The sequence below is a fragment of the Lipophrys pholis genome (assembly GCF_963383615.2).
Source record: "Lipophrys pholis genome assembly, chromosome: 2".
Lineage (NCBI taxonomy): Eukaryota > Metazoa > Chordata > Actinopteri > Blenniiformes > Blenniidae > Lipophrys > Lipophrys pholis.
Window position 1 is genome coordinate 33834457 of NC_137636.1, and position 16472 is coordinate 33850928.

The following is a 16472-nucleotide window of genomic DNA, read 5'->3' on the forward strand; positions in this document are numbered from 1 at the left end:
GCAATGTCACTTGGAACGTAACTGAATTCCCTAATATTTGTTAATCTGAATACGAATGTTGTTCCTCATAGCATTTGTGACTTGCTTGGTAATACATGGGTGCACAAAGAATAGAGGTTATGATTAGGTTGGAGAATAGACAAATTTACAGTGATGAGATTAACGAACGGAAAATCCCAAATGTTCATAACGTACCTGGCCGGTCACGGTGGTGGTGGTGGTGGTGGTGGTGGTGGTGGTGGTGGACTGCAGCTCGTTGCTTGTTTGAGCTGTTTTGTCAGCTTGAGCCTCAGGGATAGCACACCACACACACACACACACACACACACACACACACACACACACACACATACACATACACATACACATACACACACACGCGCACACACACACACAGCTTCAGGTTCGGGTTAGACTAACGCTAACCCTTTCCACAGTCCGAGCTCATCGTGTCTCCGTCTTTCCGCTCTGAGCATGTCAGCAGCTGGAAAGTCCATGAGGATGGTGTCAAATTCCAAATGTGTGGTGCTGGGCATAACGGCAATCTCATGAAGTCAGACGATCTAAAAAAAGTATCGTGCGTTCAGGAAGAAGAGCGGCTGAAAGAAGTATTCAGAGTCGCAGTTTCAGAATCACCGCGGAAACAAACTTCTCAAAACAAAATATCTGAAACTTAGAATGTCTACGAGTGAATTCAGAATTACTCCATTTTATTTAGAATTCTGAGATTAAATTCAGGATTCTAAAATTTAAGTCAGAATTTTGACGTGTGTGTGTGTGTGTGTGTGTGTGTGTGTGTGTGTGTGTGTGTGTGTGTGTGTGTGTGTGTGTGTGTGTGTGTGTGTGTGTGTGTGTGTGTGTGTGTGTGTGTGTGTGTGTGTGTGTGTGTGTGTGTGTGTGTGTGTGTGTTTCAGAAAGCGGACGACAGAGAGAAGAGGCAGGAAGCTCATCGTTTCCACTTTGATGCCATGTGAAGGAAGAGCAATGCATCATGGGAGACCCCCCACCCCACCCCACCCCCCTGCTCCGTGCCCCTCCCCCTTCCACCCAGGCTCCTCCCCCTTCACACACTCCCACTCAGAATCATTGCCAGGCTCCTATTATCGGGCCTCATTCACCCCAAAACGTTTCTTTTTGATATTTTTCTGTCCTGGAGTCAGAAGTGAAATATTTATGTCCCGTTTGATTTATTCATGGCGGCGTTAGAAGAACAGGCGCTGGAACAAGGCCGTGGAGACGAGTCCTGCTGGGACGGCTGCACTTTTCTGTCTGATCCACACTTCAGCTCAACGGGATAACAAACCAGTCTCACACTGTCCACTCTGAGTGTTTCTGTCCACTCTGAGTGTTTCTGTCCACTCTGAGTGTTTGTCCACTCAGTGTTTTTGTCCGCTCACCATGTTTCTGTCCACTCACCGTGTTTCTGTCCGCTCACCGTGTCTCTGTCCACTTACAATTTGTCTGTCCACTCAGTGTCTCTGTCCTCTGAGTGTTTGTCCACTCAGTGTTTCTGTCCGCTCACCGTGTTTCTGTCCACTCACCGTGTTTCTGTCCGCTCACCGTGTTTCTGTCCACTTACAATTTGTCTGTCCACTCAGTGTCTCTGTCCTCTGAGTGTGTGTCCACTCACCATGTTTCTGTCCTCTCACAGTGTTTCTGTCCACTCACAGTGTCTCTGTCCACTCAGTGTCTCTGTCCACTTACAATTTGTCTGTCCACTCAGTGTCTCTGTCTTCTGAGTATGTGTCCACTCACCATGTTTCTGTCCACTCACTGTGTTTTGGTCCACTCAGTGTCTCTGTCCACACAGTGTCTCTGTCCAGTGGAGAAACACCTCCATACCAGGAGTTGTGATGTTCCTGTTGGTTGTTCTCAGTTGGACCACAAGGTGGCGACGTCCTGCTGAGTATTGATTGATCTTCCTGACTGCTGATTGGATCACTGTGGACTTTGATGCTGCAGATTCATCTCAACTAAAGTCAACTTGTCCCTCCATGTCCATTAGCCACCACTCTGTTCAGGCCTTTCACGTTGTTTGCACTTTTTTTAATGATTGATTAGGTGTGACTGAGTTTAATTTATTGGATTTTCTTCATCTGGCTTACAAATGAATGTTGAAGTTTCTGTAATGAGGTTGACAATAAAGTTTTCTTCTGCTTCAGCTGCTGTGGGCGACTTTCCTTCACTCCCCGTTCACCCCACACCCACAGCCCGTGACACGCTCAACGTTGTGTTGGACGTTGCTACACGATGACGGTCCTTGGAGTCTCTGTAACCGTCACTTTTTCAATGTTGTTGTTTTCTTTCACGCTGGTGACTCCTCCCTGCAGAGACAGACGCTGGTGCACCACCGCCGTGGTAAATAGTTCTTCTGCTCATGTGCGAGTAAAGGCCTCTTCATACTCCATAAGAACAAGACGAAAGTTCGGCAGTGCGAGGTCCTGCCGAACAAAATGACGTCATTTCCTTCTTCCAGCTCCTTCTGGCCGAAGGAATTTGTTTGGGCTGTGCCAACCGCCCTGGCCGAACTGTGTAGGAGCCCCACTGCCGAAACTTCTGCACTGCCGTGTGCTGCGCATGCGTGTTCTAGTTCGCTCATGACTATCGATAATATTTTAATCATATTTAGCTTGTAACAGCGCTACTGTACGAGCGCCGCAGCTCGTTAAAATGTCGGCGTGCAGACTTACGTGATGCACCTGAACGCATCACGAACAGCTGTCAGCTCCTGTAGTTAAAACCGGACTAACATGGCGCTCAGACAAAAACTCTTTATGACTGAAACAGTTCAGAGAAATGTGTTTCTGAAAGCACTGGAGACCAGAAATAAGCTGTGCAGTTGAAAAGTTTAAACGCCGCATCACAGACGTGTGGCTGCTGCGAGGGGCGTGGCCTGCGGTGCGGGGGCGTGGCCTGTGTGTTCGGCAGCTTCTTATCGGAGTATGAACTGTCCTGCCGAAAAAGATTTTTTTTTTTCAGCGGCTGGCTGACGTCACTGCCCAAGGGGCCTCGAGTGCTTCTCTGAAGCCACCGAGTCGGTGTCACTGTCCACGTTGTCCTGTAAACGGAGCCCGAGTCTCTCCTCCACTCAGCTCAGGAACAGACAGAATATAATCCCTCCTCCTCCTCCTCCTCCTCCTCCTCCTCCTCCCAGGATCTGCTCTCCAAGAATGTTGGTTTTGTTTCAGGAAGCTGGAGGGAGAAACTCAATAATCGTCTTTAGATTCTCTCATTACCTAAATTTGTAGCAGCGGTGAAATTAAACTGCCTTTTATATACCTGGGGGTCCCGGGGGCCCCCCTCCAGCAACACACACACACACACACACACACACACACACACACACACAGAGGATTGTAGAGCGTGTGTGTGTGTGTGTGTGTGTGTGTGTGTGTGTGTGTGTGTGTGTGTGTGTGTGTGTGTGTAGCTCAGAGTATTCTGGCAGAGTGACAGAATAAAAGCTGAAACATTCAGAATTTTCACACCAGTTCATTCGTTATTCTTCCGTTTTATTTAATCATTTATCAGTTGATTGATTTATTCACTCAACCTGCCCGAAGCTGCTTTTTTATTTGATTTTAAATAATCTGCAGATTATAAATTGACTCCCACATTACAATAAAATTAAAAACTCTAACTGGGTTACTGGAGATCTGAACTTTGATTAATTACCGAACTCAAGTTCATTTCTTTTTTTTTATTTCTCAAACAAAAAATCATTCAACAAAAATACCAAATTATTTCCTATTAATGAAAACAGACAATCATTTATTCACAATAAAGAATATTGTTTCTCCAACCGGATCAAAAAGAGAGAGTTTGTCTCATGGAAGATTAAAGTGAAACAAAACTGAGTCCTGTCTTTTATCGTCATGCAGTTCTCGTTATTATATGAGGTAATGTGTTTCTCATCCTCCCAGCTCATTTCACTGGCTGCACTTTTTAAATGTGAGATTGTCTCTCAAGCTTTTATTTGTTAAACTGAAGTTGAATCTGTTTCTGGTTTTTAACTTCAGTCTGATTTCTCTTTAATGAGCCTCGAACAGTTTGTCAGTTCAAACACGAAGGAGAGCAGACAGAGGCTATTCCTCCTCCTCCATCTCTCTCTCTCTCTCTCTCTCTCTCTCTCTCTCTCTCTCTCTCTCTCTCCTCTCTCTCCCCTCTGGATCCCTCCCTCTCCCTCTTCTTCTCAGTTGCGCGTCAGGCTCGTTCCTTTCTCCTCCACATGTCTTCTCCTCGTTGCTCGGGCTGAAAGCTGCTGCTGCTGCTGCTGAGGACGATGATGAGGATGATGAGGATGAGGATGGTTCCAGGCTGAAGGCTCTCAGCTCCCTGTCCTTGCTTCCAGAGCTGAGCGGGTCTCGGAGGAGGAACGCGGGTCGTCGGTGCCGCGGCTTCCCGGAGCGCAGCTCCGCGTCATGGATTTACTGCTGCCGGAGGAGAAAAGTTGGATTTGCTGAAGGTCTTCGCGGCTCCGCGATGAGCAGCGCGGGAGGGCGTGTTTAGAGAGCTGCTTCTGGTCCAGCGTGGACTCGCACCGAGAGAGGAGATGCTCAGAGGTGAGGAGTGAGACCCGAGCGGCGGCGCGACGCCTCGTCCTCCGGAGCTTCGACTCAGTCTGAAGCTGCTCGGATTTCTAGATGTTTAGAAGATGAGTGTGTTTCATTGCTGGAGGAAAACACGGCGTCGTTACGAGGCGCTGAGCAGCGGCTCTCCGTGACGACACGCTCTTCTCTCAGGTTGAGTCCATTCAGTGTCCATCCAGCTCCTCCTCTCCTCCTCCTCTGGTCCTCCTCTCCTCCTCCTCTGTCTCCTCCTCTCCTCCTCATCTGTCTCCTCCTCTGGTCCTCCTCTCCTCCTCCTCTGTCTCCTCCTCTGGCCTCTCCTCCTCCTCTTTATCCTCCTCTTGTCCTCCTCTGGTCCTCCTCTCCTCCTCCTCTTTATCCTCCTCTGGTCCTCCTCTCCTCCTCCTCTTTATCCTCCTCTGGTCCTCCTCTCCTCCTCCTCTGTCTCCTCCTCTGGCCTCTCCTCCTCCTCTTTATCCTCCTCTTGTCCTCCTCTGGTCCTCCTCTCCTCCTCCTCTTTATCCTCCTCTGGTCCTCCTCTCCTCCTCCTCTTTATCCTCCTCTGGTCCTCCTCTCCTCCTCCTCTTTATCCTCCTCTCCTCCTCTTTACCCTCCCCTGGTCCTCCTCTCTTCCTCCCCTGGTCCTCCTCTCCTCCTCCTCTTTATCCTCCCCTGGTCCTCCTCTCTTCCTTCTCTCTTCCTCCTCTGGTCCTCCTCTCCTCCTCCTCTGGTCCTCCTCTTTACCCTCCTCTGGTACTCCTCTCCTCCTCCTCTCCTCCTCCTCTGGTCCTCCTCCGTCCCGCCGTGAGGTGGGCTGAAGCAGTGCTCTCTCTCTCTCTCTCTCTCTCTCTCTCTCTCTCTCTCTCTCTCTCTCTCTCTCTCTCTCTCTCTCTCTCTCTCTCTCTCCTCCTGATAGTCTGTCGGTTCCACACCTGAAGGTCTTTGCAGCAGCTGGAGGAGACGGCTGGTTTGAATCTGCTGTGGTGAGGAGAGAGGAGTGTGAAGAGTGTGAGGAGAGAGGAGTGTGAAGAGTGTGAGGAGAGAGGAGTGTGAGGAGAGAGAGGAGTGAGGAGAGAGGAGTGTGAGGAGAGAGAGGAGTGTGAGGAGAGAGGAGTGTGAGGAGAGAGAGGAGTATGAGGAGAGAGAGGAGTGTGAGGAGAGAGAGGAGTGTGAGGCGAGAGGAGAGTAAGGAGTGTGAGGAGTGTAAGGAGAGAGATGAGTGTAAGGAGAGAGAGGAGTGTGAGGAGAGAGAGGAGTGTGAGGCGAGAGGAGAGTAAGGAGTGTAAGGAGAGAGAGGAGTGTAAGGAGAGAGAGGAGTGTGAGGCGAGAGGAGAGTAAGGAGTGTAAGGAGAGAGAGGAGTGTAAGGAGAGAGAGGAGTGTGAGGCGAGAGGAGAGTATGGAGACAGAGGAGTGTGAGGAAAGAGAGTGTGAGGAGAGTAAGGAGAGAGGAGAGAGGAGTGTGAGGAGAAGAGAGGAGTGTGGAGAGAGAGGAGTGTGAGGAGAGAGGAGAGTAAGGAGTGAAACAGTGAAGCAGCCTGCAGGATTCATGGTCATCCACACAAGAGGTCAGAGAGTATTTGAAATCCATAAAAACCATCAGGAGACATGAAGCGCTTCAATACAACATGTCAGCGAGATGAAGCTCTGCTGTGTGAGGAGCGGCACACACACACACACACGTGCACACGCACATTCACCCACACACCTCCACACACACCCGCACACGCACGCACGCACGCACGCACACAGTCACAATCAGAGAAATACCTGCTTCATTCAAGTCGAAATATTCACATCTGATTAATTACCCAGCTGATTGTGTGTGTGTGTGTGTGTGTGTGTGTGTGTGTGTGTGTGTGTGTGTGTGTGTGTGTGTGTGTGTGTGTGTGTGTGTGTGTGTGTGTGTGTGTGTGTGTGTGTGTGTGTGTGTGTCAGTCCACAGCACACCAAACAATTTAGAGTGAGGCTGGGTTATTGAAACAGGTAAGAATGAAAATGGGTGAAGCATTAAATAAGTTAAAATAGTTAAATATTTTGATTTAAAAAAACCAAAAAGTAAAATAAAATGCGCAACGAAAAACAACTAAAACGGATTATATGGCGAAAATAAATAAAAGCAAGTAAAATTACCGAAACTGTTGAAATCACTTTAAAAAGGGAAAAATAGAATTGTTCAAAAAGGTGAAATTACTAAACTGGAGAACCGAAAATAAATAAAATTATTATTAAACAGCTGAAACAGCTTTTCTTTTTTAACAAAGGCTATTGATCTAAAAAAATTGATCTAAAGTTTCCTGTTTCACATTTTACTCATGAAACCTCATGAAAACAGCCTTTCTGTCGGTACACGCAAACTCTACACACTGAACTCCTTTTTAAAGCGTCGTCGTGTTTCGTGGCTCCAGATGAGTTTCAAATTGCAGAAAGTTAAACGAAAAAGAAAAAAGAAGTCTTGCAGCGGTCTGATGTGGATCAATACGATCGATATGAATTCATAAAGTGATGAGAATGATGAGAATGATGAGAATGATGAGAATGATGAAATTCATACACACACACACACTGATTCTCAAACTGTAGTAGACTCCGTCCAGAGTAACGTGAGCTCCCTCTAGTGGAGGAAAGTCAAATTCTTAAACCAAAAAAAAAGGTTATTTAAATATGTGTGACTCCTTTATAGTAGTAATACTTTAATAAAGGAATGTAATAGGTGCATTGAGTATTATATTTCCTCTACATTTAATAAAAGCATCAGTTCTTCACGTTCTTGTATTTCTGGCAGATTAAGAGGAACTGCAGCTTGTGAGGTTTCAGTGTCGTCAGTTATGAAGCTGCTGCTTCATAAAAACACGTCGATGTGAGGAAACGCGTCTCCTCACATCGTCACACTGGATGTTCACAGTGCAGAAACCTGCAGAGCTCTACGTGCTCTCAGCAGGAGAACACTGGAGGAACTGAATGAATGATTTTATTGTGACCTGCTGCTTCTATCTTCCTGAACACAGTTTGATGTCCGGACCGTGACGGTCTCATCACACAGTCAGTTTCTGCGTCAGTGCTGGACTGTGGCAACATGAAGGAATCTCAGTATTGCGTTGGCTTCATCGAACTGTTAATGAGCTCAGAGATATTAGTCACCAGATGATAACCAGCAAATAATAAAGGTATAACGGATAATAACCAGCTAGTAATAAATTATTAACCAGATAATAATAAACTAACTTTAGTTCTGCTCACTAACTGAACGCAGACACAAGCTGTCTCAAAGGATCAGGAAGGACTCTCATCACAACCTGGAACTATCAAGCACTTCCAACTGAAGAGTCTGAAGCTCCATCAATCGTGTGTGTGTGTGTGTGTGTGTGTGTGTGTGTGTGTGTGTGTGTGTGTGTGTGTGTGTGTGTGTGTGTGTGTGTGTGTGTGTGTGTGTGTGTGTGTGTCTGTGTGTGTGTGTGTGTGTGTGTGTGTGTGTGTGTGTGTGTGTGTGTGTGTGTGTGTGTGTGTGTGTGTGTGTGTGTGTGTGTGTGTGTGTGTGTGTGTGTGTGTGTGTGTGTACAGCCCTACATGTTACTTCAGCACAAAAATTAAAAAGAGAGAAATAATGAAGAGGCTGCACCTCTTTCTCTCTCTCTCTCTCTCTCTCTCTCTCTCTCTCTCTCTCTCTCTCCCTCTCATGCTCTGTCTCTCTCTCTCCCTCTCCCTCTCCCTCTCCCTCTCCCTCTCTCTCTCTCTCTCTCTCTCTCTCTCTCTCTCCCTCTCCCTCTCCCTCTCTCTCTCTCTCATGCTCTCTCTTATCACTGTCTTGTCCACATGTCTTGTCTTCCGCTCTAATCCAGTGTTTCTGTCCATTCTTTCTGTTTTAAGCTCCCACAGGCTGCAGATTAATTAATTGATATCTTCTCGTTCAATAACGGTTTGAAACTCAGCCTGAAGACGTGTGACCACTTGGAAATTCCCACTGTTTGGTGACTTTATATGAAATGAAAATCTCTAAAAGCATCTCCATTTCTTGTTATCACAAACTTCACTTCATTCGCATGAAGCGTTAGCATGATGTTATAATACTGCTATTAGCACCGTCGTGCTAAAGAAGCGCTCCTTCCTGTTCCAGCTGTTTAATTCAGCACCTGGTGCTTCTCAAGTGTTTCTGGTTCTGTCTTTCTGGCGCTGCTGCCAGTATACTGACACGTCTATCACTACTGTCTATCGAGCACCACCATGTCCAGCTGGTGAGACAGCAGCTGTTTGTCTGGACGCTGAAGTCCTGCAGAACCTCAGCCATGTTGGCTTTACACCCTGGTCCCGTGTGCTGGACAGTCTCAGGCTGCTCCTTGGATCCGAGCTACTGTGGTAGACCCTGACCTTAAAGGCCCTTGTACTCAGTTCCTGTTCCTCTGTGGTGTCTGCCAGTCCAGCATTTTCCATCCATCGGTAGGTCTTGTCGATATCAGCCACTTCCTCCATCTAGTGGTGGTCCAACCCCAGTAGGAGTTTGTCTCTCCATGTTACCTGCTGTGACTCGGCTGTGAGGTGTGGACATCTGTGGGAAACCATGATGTGTCAGTAGTCCAGATCCTGGTGTTGACTGTCAGTACTCTAGATCCTGGTGTTGAGTGTCAGTAGATCCTGGTGTTGAGTGTCAGTACCCCAGATCCTGGTGTTGAGTGTCAGTACTCTTGATCCTGGTGGTGAGTTTCAGTATTCTAGATCCTGGTGTTGAGTGTCAGTACTCTAGATCCTGGTGGTGAGTTTCAGTATTCTAGATCCTGGTGTTGAGTGTCAGTACTCTAGATCCTGGTCTTGAGTGTCAGTAGATTCACGTATTGTCATTTTTCATTTATTGTTTATTTTATTCATTTAAAACAAAAATAAAACAAAAAACAAGCAAAATATATACATATTGGTGTTGAGTGTCATTACTCTAGATCCTGGTGGTGAGTGTCAGTACTCTAGGTCCTGGTGTTGAGTGTCAGTAGATCCTGGTGTTGAGCATCAGTACTCTAGATCCTGGTCGTGAGTTTCAGTAGATCCTGGTGTTGAGTGTCAGTACTCAAGATCCTGGTGTTGATTGTAAGTACTCTAGATGCTGGTGGTGAGTGTTAGTCGATCCTGGTGGTGAGTGTCAGTACCGTAGATCTTGGTGTTGAGTGTTAGTACTCTAGATCCTAGTGGTCAGTGTTAGTCGATTCTGGTGGTGAGGGTTTGGACTGTAGATCCTGGTGTTAAGTGTCAGTACTCTAGATCCTGGTGTTAAGTGTCAGTACTCTTGATCCTGGTGTTGAGTGTCAGTACTCTAGATGCTGGTGGTGAGTGTTAGTCAATCCTGGTGTTGAGTGTCAGTACTCTAGATGCTGGTGGTGAGTGTCAGTCGATCCTGGTGTTGAGTGTCAGACCCACAGTGGTGATAGTGCTTCCCCTATATGCCACACATGATGTGAACGTCTTCCACAATCCCACGGAGTTCTTTATGAGAGCTATTAAGCTGCAGTCGCTGTTGCGGGCGTATGTAAACAACAAGAGGGTTTACGGCCGATGAAATTTTCAAATATTGCGGGCAAGTCGTCTCCTCGCAGACCCGTCACTCTGTACTCGGTACCTCAACGGAGGGGTGATGGAAAATCGTAGCTGGTGGTCCCGTTTTTTTCCGTACCAGCCACAACTTTTTCAGTGGTACTACACAAAAATCGGTCCCGCTCCACAACTTCCCAACAAAAAAAGTGTGGTGGGACCACGGCTGTAGTGTCCTGTTCAGTTCCAGACAGTCCAGTATCTTATGTGTGTGGGACAGACCTTCTTGCAATCAATCTGGGCGGTGCACAGGTTGGTCCGTCTGTTCTTGCAGTCTCTGGAAACTACTCTGTCAACCAGTAACCGGTGTTTTTGGCTCCTCTAGAATTGATCCAATTCTTCTGTGCCTCCCTCATGAACTGGACCACTGGAGCTGCTATGATGCCTGATATGTTGTACAGAAACAGGTTATCAGCTGGCAGTTTGATTGGTTGGTTCCCTTCTGAGGGTCCTTCATGATGAAGGCTGTTCTACTCTGGATTAACCAGTGTGGATGGTTCCCATCCCTCAGCAGCTGGCTCATTCGTCCTGCTAGTCTTTTATCTAGCAACATTTACTTCTTCAGCCAGTATGGATCATATCAGGGCCTGGTGCTCTCCAATGCTTCATCTTCAACACTCTTTCTTGGCTGTGTGGCACAGAGATGTTCGCTGGTTCTTGCTCTAGGAGGTTCCTGTGGTCAGTTATCAAGTCCACTACCCATTGGGCATCAATGTTGTTTGATGCTTCTCTTTCCCAGACGCCTTTCCAGTAATTTTCCATCTCTTGGTGGGTCTGACCTGCTGCTGTTATTATTTCCGTGCCATTGAGAGTACACCTCAGCCGGTTCCGTAGAGAACATCCTGTTTATTCTCCTGGCTTCCACCTCTTTGGTGTATCTCTTTAGCCGGGTGGCTCGCTGTCAATGTCTGTTTAGGAGGTTCCAGTGTCTCAGGGATGTAGAACTCGGTAGATTTAGTAGGTTCCTTTTTATTCAGCAGGTTCACTTTATGTATCTCGGCCAGCTGGCTCACTTCTCTCCACGCTGCCTTTATTCGAATCTCTAACCATCTTTTCCATGAAAGATACTGGTTCTTATGGACTGTGTCCGTCTTGTATCCAGGCTCCTGTGGGACTGCTGTTGCCGTACAGTATGCCAGCTTCTCAAGTCAGTTGCTCTTTCATTGAGGCTGTTCGTAGTCTACTAGGGCTCGGTAATCCCATCAGGATTATAGGGTTGATGGTGACGTCCCCCGATGACCTAGCGTGCTGGCACTCCCTTGCCGTAGAACTGTTGTTGTATTTCATTGATTTCTAGTTGTGATAGTAGCTGGAATTGTTAGAACATCGTGCCACTAGGTGTTTCTTAGTTAGCCTGGATTGTGGGTTTCAAAGGAACCACAGGTCCCACATTCTTTGCACACATCCCCTCCCTCCAGCATTGCTCATGTAGTAACATTTCATAAATTCCGTATTGTCCACCCTTGTCCATATTTGCCGTGTTCAAGTCGCCCATTTGTCATCAAGTTGCTGTGGTTTCCTAGCAACTGACGCAGACCGCCTTGGCCCGAGCGATGTCTCAGCCCGCATGACTCCACTTTGCTTGTATTCACTCGTGCTTGAGGTAAGCTGTCAGAGTTTTAGGGGTCATGTGTAAGGAACTCTGAGTGGAGGAAGTTTGTTCACACCGGGATTCAAACCCGAGAGAATCAGCTTTGTGCCTCTTCAGTATCACTTGTGCCTTGTGAGCAGAGTGATTTTTCACCAAATGTACTGACGGTGATGTGAGTGTGTCCTGTTCGTACTGTCGTATATTAAAGACAACATTGGAAAACTACGTCTATACATTTCCCAAGATGTGTCCACTAACTCATAATTCCTATGTAGTTTATGTTCCACTGGTAAGAGACTGAAGGTGATAAAATAAAAACAGGTTTTTGTGGCGTGATTGAAGTACTGTTCTTCTCTTCCTACACTCCTGGCACAACGTCTTTGGTGTTTTGGTGTTAATAATTTCTTTTGATTTTAAGTTTACAGTGGATCAGTTTTCTTTTGTTTGTTTGTTTGTTTTTTTCAGACCTACACAACATGTGTAGATCTGAGCCTCTTAAAGTTAAAATCTGAATAATCACCATTATAAGTTGAAACTATTTCAACGCAAATATTTATTACTGTTTTGAAAAACATGTTTTACAGGTGACTGGTGTTTTGTGGTGATTAAGATGAAACAACAGGATTGTAAAAGCTTTTTGAATTTTAGACTGTTTATAGAGTTTTGTTTCTTCACTATAGGTCATGATGTACAATGTCATTTTGGTCGGTTTAAACTTTCCAAAAGCTTTTTATTACTCATAACTAACAGTGAACTACTACAAACCAAGTCTAAAGTTAATATTTAGAGAAATAATGTTATGCTGAACACAGATTATATGCTGACTTCTAGTAGAAATCAAACAATGTGGGAATAAAGCCTCACAATACTACACACACTGGACTGTGTGAGACCGTTTCTATCAGCAGTTCTTCTAATGTTCAGTACAAACTACAGAAATCATACGAGAATAGTTAAAGTTAAACTCATGCTTGTATAAAAGTGAACCTGTTCTTTATCTCACAAAGTCACAGAACTGTTTTATGGCTTGACATGATTTAATTATAGCACACCACGATACAAATAATCCGACTTTATGGGCTGCAAATAGATAAATACAAGTTGATCATTATAAAACACCTGTAATTGATTTATAATCATCTCACGCAGTTTTTATTCCTGTTGATGACTTTGAAGCACATAATGATGATTTCTTTGTTTTGCAGTGTTTGATGAATTGTATTTATATATTTGAATATTTAAAAATTCACATTAATCTTTATGTTTATTCCAGCTCACTACGGCAGGTTTTAATCAATAGCACACCTGCTGATGTGTAATCTGTGTGTTTCAGCGTGGATACTCTTCTTCCTGATAGAAGAAGGCTTCGCTCTGGCACAGAGAACTAAAGGTGAGCTCAAACACAAACACACTTCACTTATAGTTCACATTTCAGAGAATCAATCCACTCACCTCTCCTCTGATCTCATACTACAGCTGATATGATACCAGCAGCGATCTGTGATGTGATCGATAGGATGAAATATGACTGTACAAAATGCTATTATGTGAGGGAAACCTGAACTCATGTAGTGAGAGGAAGCAGCAAAATGTGTTTTCTTTATAATTATAGCTGTTAAAATGACCCCAGGACAAACTGGAGTATTTTTTTTGTCTAATTCATGAATGTTGTTCTCTGTGTTTTCCTAAAAAAAAAAACAATAGAAATAACTCAGCAAACATCACTGAGCAGTTTTCATCCTCCGTGTCACTTTGTTACCTCTGAAGTAAATCTTCAATATTTACCTTTGCTAACGAACGTTGGGGCGAAGGTTATGTTTTTGTTGCCAACGTTTCGCAAAAACTACTGACCCAAATTGGATGAAATCTTCAGGGATGATTCGTCATCATCCAAGGACCAACCTGTTAGTTTTTGGGATCGAACAGCTCCTGTAGAGGTGAGATATTTACTCTGTTATGGACACACTGGAGCTCCGCGGTGCGCCGTCAGTCATGGCTGCTACCTACTAGCACACTGCTAACGCCTCTCTGGAGCTTGCAGCTCATATCTCGGTTCACAAGTATCCAGAAACACGACCGCTACCAACCACGACCCGAGTCACCGCATTGACTCTGGCAGTGGTTTATCTGTGTGCCTCCGCTCAGTGTTTCCCTCAGTGATGTTGCTGTCTGACAGGCTAGTTAGCATCAATATGAGCTCATGGCTAATATGCTAGTGATGCTAACTCGGTTCCACAAACGAATGTGGCGCTGGCAAAGGTATGCACTCTACCAAGTGATCGTTCTAGTACACTCATGTTCTGTCTCATTGAAGTTTTGGGGGCAGGCTTTAACACTACTACTACTACTACTAATATTACTAATACTGGTACAGGTGATAATAATAATAATAATAATCATAATAATAATAATCATAATAATAATAATAATAATAATAATAATAATAATAATAATAATAATAATAAAAGAAGAGTAGTTTTGTTTTTATCAGATTGAAAAAAAATCTATTTAAAAAACAGCAAACATCAGTATAAAAACAGAGAGACTTGAGAAGTGCTTTGGTATTAATTCTGATGCACTTCACGCTGTTAAAGCTCAATTCTGCTTGACGTTAGATGAACATACAGATCCACTTGAAGCCTTCTGACCAGACTGAGCAGACATTACAGACATGTTTCTGTCTGCATTCCGGAAGCTAACAGACTCAGTACCACTAGAAGCAGTGGGGGGGCAGTGTGGAGACCAGAAGCTTGATCGTCTGTGTGAAACCTCGAGGTGTTTGACACCCGCACAGACATGTAACCCTGCTTCTGATCATACCTCTTCATCATCATCATCATCATCATCATCATCATCATCATCATCATCATCATCATCATCATCATCGTCATCATCATCATCATCATCATCATCAACATCACTTCTATCTGTACCGAGCAACTACATCTCCCTCCTGCCCCGCCCCATACTCACCCCGACCCTTCTTCATACCCCGCCCTGTACTCACCCCGACCCTCCTTCATGCCCCGCCCTGTACTCACCCCGACCCTCCTTCATACCCCGCCCTGTACTCACCCCACCCCTCCTTCATGCCCTGCCCTGTACTCACCCCGACCCTCCTTCATACCCCGCCCTGTACTCACCCCACCCCTCCTTCATGCCCTGCCCTGTACTCACCCCCCCTCCTTCATGCCCCGCCCTGTACTCACCCCACCCCTCCTTCATGCCCTGCCCTGTACTCACCCCACCCCTCCTTCATGCCCTGCCCTGTACTCACCCCGACCCTCCTTCATACCCCGCCCTGTACTCACCCCACCCCTCCTTCATGCCCTGCCCTGTACTCACCCCACCCCTCCTTCATGCCCTGCCCTGTACTCACCCCACCCCTCCTTCATGCCCCGCCCTGTACTCACCCCACCCCTCCTTCATGCCCCACCCAGTACTCACCTCGACCCTCCTTCATGCCCCACCCAGTACTCACCTCGACCCTCCCTCCTCCCACCTCTCTCGCCAATCCTTTCCTCATCGATCCCTAAAACAATAACTGTTCTGTCTCTTCTCCCAGATTCCCCGAGCGACCATGGCGTTCAGAGCCCCAACCAGAACGAGTGTGGTACCTGGGTCCGCAACATCAACGGAGGGGTGTTCACATCGCCCAACTACCCCAACACCTACCCGCCCAACAAGGAGTGTGTTTACATCCTGGAAGGTAAAGCTGGGCTCCTCCTTCATCCTTCATCTCCTCCTCACTACAACCAGAACAGACTGAACCTGTGATTCTCTGTCTGCCGGATGTTTTCTGTAATTCTGTAACGTTTACCTTCAGTTTATCTCACCACACTGAAACTGCATCCTGAAATGTTGGAAAGTGATGCATTGTGGGTAGAACCTCAGTCATAGTGTTGCTGCAGGTTTTTGCATTTGGATGGACATCATGTGTCAGGGGATGTGTTTCTTGAAGGGAACACTGAGCTGAGCTGTGATAGCTCATCACTGAGGCCCTTTCTACATGCCAATGCCATTTTACCTGATCCCATCATTTTTGGCTGATCAATCACACAGCGCAGCCTGAAAACCCTTTATTTTGAAAATGGGTTCCAGGGTGGGGAGATTTTAAAACCCTGCCTCGACTTTAAGGTGTGAACGGTCAAGACACACATTTGCTGAAAACAATGATGTCATCGCCCCATCTCTCGCCGCGACAACCCCCCCGACCCTGTCCGCAGCGTCACTTAACAACAACATGGCGGACTACATGCTCTAGATCGAGCTGCAGAAGCTCCTGATGCTACTTGGTTTAATGAGGTCAGATGTTAGATTTCTCCAGTACAAGGATGCACAGGAGTCTTCTCTGCGTCTTTGGTGTGTTTCTGTGACACAGTTACAGCGCCACTTAAAGGCCTGGCACATATACTACATTGTTTTGGCCGTGTTCATAGTGGCGTGTGGATGGAATTCTTTCCTTAAGAACAGGGGTAGAAAAAAGGTTGTGTTGGCTCGTGTGCTCGTAGCCAGGGCCTGAAGCTTCAGCTCCAGAAACATCGCGTCCATCAAAGACGTGCATGCCGGGAGCGTGGGGAACATCCTGGAAGCATCAAGTACAGCTGCAAGAAGGGAGACCTGCAGTCCTACTCCATGTGTGCTCTGATAGCTTCTTGTCCACACTCAGCTTGAGTGCGCCCCCTGTGGACAGAGCCAGCTGCGGCGTCTGTCCAGACACCACAAATGGAAGCTATCATTTGCTATT

The 16472-nt window shown here is 46.3% G+C and overlaps 2 protein-coding genes across 2 annotated transcripts in view; both read left to right on the plus strand.

The window, feature by feature from the left end:
- The window catches only part of itfg1 (integrin alpha FG-GAP repeat containing 1), a 213321-nt gene extending 211161 nt beyond the window's left edge, over nt 1-2160 (plus strand). The window contains exon 18 of the mRNA XM_080458012.1: nt 915-2160. Coding sequence (XP_080314138.1) covers nt 915-974 — 60 coding nt within the window. The 3' untranslated portion in view covers nt 975-2160. The remainder of the gene's footprint in view (nt 1-914) is intronic.
- A 1897-nt stretch (nt 2161-4057) lies between these two features.
- The window catches only part of neto2a (neuropilin (NRP) and tolloid (TLL)-like 2a), a 29653-nt gene continuing 17238 nt past the window's right edge, over nt 4058-16472 (plus strand). The window contains exons 1-3 of the mRNA XM_080458849.1: nt 4058-4559; nt 13059-13115; nt 15291-15434. Of these exons, the coding sequence (XP_080314975.1) occupies nt 4550-4559; nt 13059-13115; nt 15291-15434 (211 nt within the window). The 5' untranslated portion in view covers nt 4058-4549. The remainder of the gene's footprint in view (nt 4560-13058; nt 13116-15290; nt 15435-16472) is intronic.